This window comes from Apaloderma vittatum, unplaced genomic scaffold (assembly GCF_000703405.1).
Source record: "Apaloderma vittatum isolate BGI_N311 unplaced genomic scaffold, ASM70340v1 scaffold1154, whole genome shotgun sequence".
Taxonomy (NCBI): Eukaryota; Metazoa; Chordata; class Aves; order Trogoniformes; family Trogonidae; genus Apaloderma; species Apaloderma vittatum.
The window spans coordinates 15456-20225 of NW_009711888.1; the positions used below are offsets into that span (position 1 = coordinate 15456).

Genomic DNA, 4770 nt, shown 5'->3' on the forward strand with positions numbered 1-4770 from the left:
GCCGGGAAGCCTCTGAGGCTGCCTCGGGGCAAGAGCTGATGGTTTTGTGCCGCAGTAGCACAGGGCAGCAGCGAGGTGTGCTTGTCTTGTGTGGCAGCAGGGCTGGAGCAATGGTACTCACTTGGTCCAGGGGTGACCTTGGTCTTCATGGTGTGATGCCCGCAGATGGGCTGTACCAGAGCCACGTACTTCCCGTTCCTGGTGATGGATGAGTGGATGCAGTAGCAAGGACCTGGAGAGCCGTCTGTGGTGGGAGGTCTGACCCCTTGGAAGGTGTATGCCAGGGCCTTGGCCTTGGTGGGGTAGTGAGCCAGCCTGGGAAGAAAAGGCCGTGAGAGGACACTTGCCTGCTACTGCCTCTCAGAAGGTAGTTTCTAAGTGGAAGAGCTGGACTTGCTGGCCTCAAGAAGTTCCCCTCCTATTTTGAGTTTTTCCTCCAAGAACAAGGGTGCCTTGTGATGCAGAGGAGTAAAGGCATAAGCACAGGTGGTTTTGCAAACACCTTGCTAAAGAGTTGGAGACAGAAAGGGGACCTGCAGGCAGCATGGCTCAAGTGCCAAGCAGTAAAGACAAAGCAAAGCCCGTAAACCCCAAGAAAATGCCGAGGCACCGCCTGTGCTGAGCAGCATCGGGCAGCTCTTTGCCAGGCTGTGGCACGAGCAGCTTCAGCCTTCCTGTGTTGCTGCATCTGAGAGCTGGCATGCAGGCTTGGAGCAGCCAAGGAAAAGGGAGCTTTGTCTGCTTTTCCCCTGGAAGTGGTGGCCGTGCTGCCCTGCTGGTGCTGGTAGCTTTACCTGTTGTCCCAGGGATGGTGTACTTGGGCTTTGGGCTGGTGAACTGGGCCAAGATGAGGCCAGGTGGGTGATGAGGCCTCCAGGTGCTGACCCAGGCTCCTCTATCCATGCTGGAGGTGGCTGCAGAGCCTACAGGCAGAGCAGGAGCGTTGCCAGAGCGCGGCGTGGTGTGAAGCCTCCCCAGGACGAGCAGCAAGGCTTCACCTTCCTGGGCCTCAGCCCTCGGCTGGGTGTGGGTGTGCTTGTTGACTGCTGTAGCTCTTGGTCTCAGAGCACAGTGAGTGTGAGGGCAGCCAGCAGTCGCACAGGACAGGTTGTGGTGTGTGCTGCTGGGTGGCCTTGGGGAGAAGCCTTGGCGTGTCACAGGGATTCACTCTTATGTCACGCAGGCTGCTGCCGTGTGTCATGGGTGCTGCCATGTTGGTCGTACAGCCAAGAGGGAGCTGGGGGCATCTAGCTTGCAGGGCCAGACCCTGATGAGGTTGGCATGGCAGAACCGTGCAAAGAGGGCAAAATGGGTGCAATTTTTGTGTCGAAGCTTGGAGCTGCCCATTCATGGAGTATTGGGGTTAGACAATGACAGGAGTGTCCATTGGAAGACCTGGCTTTTCACTTTGGCGTCTCCTTTTCCAGCTGTCCCTTAAGCTCTCTTTCCTTTCTCCTGGGGAGGGTGAGCTGGGGCCGGTGTTTGTTAGCAGGATTTGTTCTTGGGGGGTCTCAGTTGGTAAAGTTTAGGGAAAGCCCTGTACTGCCGCTTTGGGGAGTATGTCCTTTCAAAAAAAACGCGAGAGAGGCCTTTTGCCTGGGCACAGAAGAAATTGGGCAGTGTCCTGTGTGTGCTTCCTTGGTCCTGCCTGAAAAGCTGGATGCCAGCCGCAGGTGGGGAGCATTTGCATCTGTCTCCCTGTTCAGTCCAATGCTTTCTTCTTTCTGGGTTTCTTGTACTGAGAGGAGTGCTGAGCATGCACAGAGGGCTTCCTGCCCTGGGCCTGGCTGGGCTGCAGGTTAATTGTTTTCCTGGCAGCCTGCATGGTGCTGTCTGGAGTGTCAACAGCACACTCATGTTTAGCTGTTGCTGAGCAGTACTTGCATTGCACCTGGAGTCTCTCGGTTTCTCATTCTGTGGGCCCAGCATGCTGCCTGGGCAGTGGCAGGAGGTGGGGAGAAGACACAGAGAGGCCACTTACCCTGAGCTGACTGAGGGGGACTTTGGTCCACACCATGTAGCCTCATGCTCAGCAAGAAAACTGGTGCTGGGAGGGTCTTTCCAAGGAAGCCATTGTCAAAGATGCCTGGGCACCAGTCTGCTGGGGAGAGGTGGCCAGTGGTTGCCACCACCTTGCTTTTTTCCCCTTTTTTTTCCCTGCACTTCCTGCTAAACTGTCTTTATCTTGACTATTGTGTTCTTCTTGCTTTTGTCCTTTCAGTTCTGTCCCCATCCTGCTGTGGAGGAAAGCAGGGAGCAAGTGACTGATGGGGGCTTAGCTGCTGGCCAGGGTCAAGCCTCCAATTTCCAATATTGTTTAACAGTTGACAGAGAACTGGCCTTACAGGGGGAGTCAGTGTTGTGAAAGGAGCTGTAACTGCCAGTTTTGCTGTGCCTGCAGTCGTCAGCAATGGGCAATCCCCTTTGGGTCCTTGGCTGGAAGAGCTGATAATGTCAAATTCTCAGTTTGTGCTTTGTGTCCTAAAGCACACAAAAGGCTTCATTCAAAATATCCCTGTAAAGAAATTGTGAGATGCTGGTCATGCAATAATGCAAATGCAGGTGAGCAACAAGGGAACAGCAAAGCTCACACTGCTACTACAGGCTCTTTGCTAGCTATGTCATGAGGTAAAAGCAGTCATGATCTAATCGGGTCTGACAAGAAGTTGGCTAAAAAACCTAGGTTGTTAATGATGAGTGTTTATTGTGCCTTGTGATGTTAGCTAATGCTAGCATGAAGCCATTCCAGCTACTAAGACATTCAAAAACTAGGCATGCAAAACATGAAAAGAAACCCATGCTGGTTTTGGCTTTTTAGCAGTGTTTGAACTCACGTGATGAACAGTACTTCATAAACCAATGATGAATGTTTGGAAGCCTCTTTCAAAGCTTCTTATTTCACAGTGAGAGAGAAATTGCCACATATAGAATCATGGAATGATAGAATGCTTTGGGTTGGAAAGGACCTTAAAGATCATCTCGTTCCAACCCCCCTGCCATGAGCAGGGATACCTTTCACTTGATCAGATCACTCAAAGCCCCATCCAGCCTGGCTTTGAACACTTTCAAGGCGGGGGTTTCTGCAGCTTCTTCAGGAAACCTCTTCCAGTGCCTCACCACTCTCACAGTGAAGAACTTCTTAAAGTCTAACCTAAATCTACCCTGCTCTAACTTAAAACCATTGCCCCTCATCTTACTACTACATGTCTTTGTAAACAGCCCCTCCCCAGCTTTCTTGTAGCCCCCTTCAGATCCTGGAAGGCCACTACAGGGTCTCCCCAGAGCCTTCTCTTCTCCAGCTTGAACAACCCCAGCTCTCTCAGCCTGTCCTCATAGGGGAGGTGCTCTAATCCCCTGATCATCTTCCTGGCTTTCCTCTAGACTCACTTCAACAGGTCCACATCCTTCTTTTGCTGGGAGCTCCACTGCTGAACACAGGACTTGTGAGGGCAACGCAGAGTGGCAGAATCACCTCCCACAATCTGCTGGCCACACTTCTTTCGGTGCAGTCCAGGATGTGATTGGCTTTCTGGACTGCAAGAGCACATTACCGACACATGTCCAGCCAATTCATTTTAATATGACGGCTCTAATACAGATGTCAGAAAACATGTTTGGAAATGTCTCAATAAGCTGTAGTGAGATGGAAATCTAAGAAAACACTTAATCGTAACAATCCACGATTGCATCCAGCTAAGACTTCTATGGTCTTCTGGTATGAAAGTGTCCTGCTAGCTTAAGTAAAAAGATGCTGCAAGAATACTGACTGGCAAGTTGTTCATAATGCACATTTTGAATTTTTTCCTTTGGTAAGGAATGTGCTGAAATAGAAAAGCAGGTTAAAAGTAAGTATATGCATATGTTCATTACTAATATGGAAACCTGCATATCTATACTTCACAATCACCTTGTTGGAGAAAAACTAATTTTTTAAGCCACTGGAGCTAGATAATGTCTTTTAATAGCTGTTTTGCCCTATTACTTTTAATTTGAATAAAAAACTAAATTGCAGTCTTTTGTAAGAGTTGTATCGCAAATAAAACACAGCACAATTAAATAGCTAACATTCAGTGTACTAACAGGTATTTGCAAAATGTAGGAAAAGCATTAGATGGTGTAAGAGACTGCAGATCAGGGAAGGCAGTAGGAACAGGATCACCAACTGCAACTCTGGCGGTATGGTTGAATTCTTAAAGAATTTTTTCTGGAAATACAGAAAATCTTACTGTTTTGCTTCTCGCTATTATGCTTTGTTTGGGAAAACCTAGAAAAATAACCACTATGGCAACAAAGGGCTATAGGATTTTCCACTATATAAAAAAAAAATCAACCTAGCTGGTGGGTTGACTCCTCCTACCTGGCAGGCTGTGGTCCAGGTGCACGTGGAGAGTCAGGCTGTGGGCACGCTATGCACATCATTCCTCTCGGTGCAGCAGTAGGTGACAGCAGCTCACGGATAAAGCAGCTTAGGAGTACTGTTTCCTGGAATTAATGTATTCATCTCTGAAGATGTACTGACATAGCTTACATTCACAATATACAATACACAATATATTTCTTTTCACAGACAGCAAGTCTACTTTTAAAAGACTAATTAACAGGGCTATAATTTAGAAATATAAAAATAGAAATAATATTCTGCAATTCAGGATGCACATTAAGAAATGAAATTATTCCCTCCAATATAGACATGAGGAGAAAGGCAATAGACATAAGAAAAATGGCTCAAGAATTTGAAAAACAGATGTGGCTTCCAATTCCCTTCCCCTT

At 48.3% G+C, this 4770-nt stretch overlaps 1 protein-coding gene across 1 annotated transcript in view; it reads right to left on the minus strand.

Annotated features, from left to right (window-relative positions):
- Nucleotides 1–3548, minus strand: part of LOC104272700 — a gene marked incomplete at its 3' end in the record, with an annotated part of 4773 nt that extends 1225 nt beyond the window's left edge. The window contains exons 1-2 of the mRNA XM_009867768.1: nucleotides 3388–3548; nucleotides 177–315 (exon numbers count right to left, since the gene is read on the minus strand). Of these exons, the coding sequence (XP_009866070.1) occupies nucleotides 177–315; nucleotides 3388–3548 (300 nt within the window). The remainder of the gene's footprint in view (nucleotides 1–176; nucleotides 316–3387) is intronic.
- Nucleotides 3549–4770: the final 1222 nt, after the last annotated feature.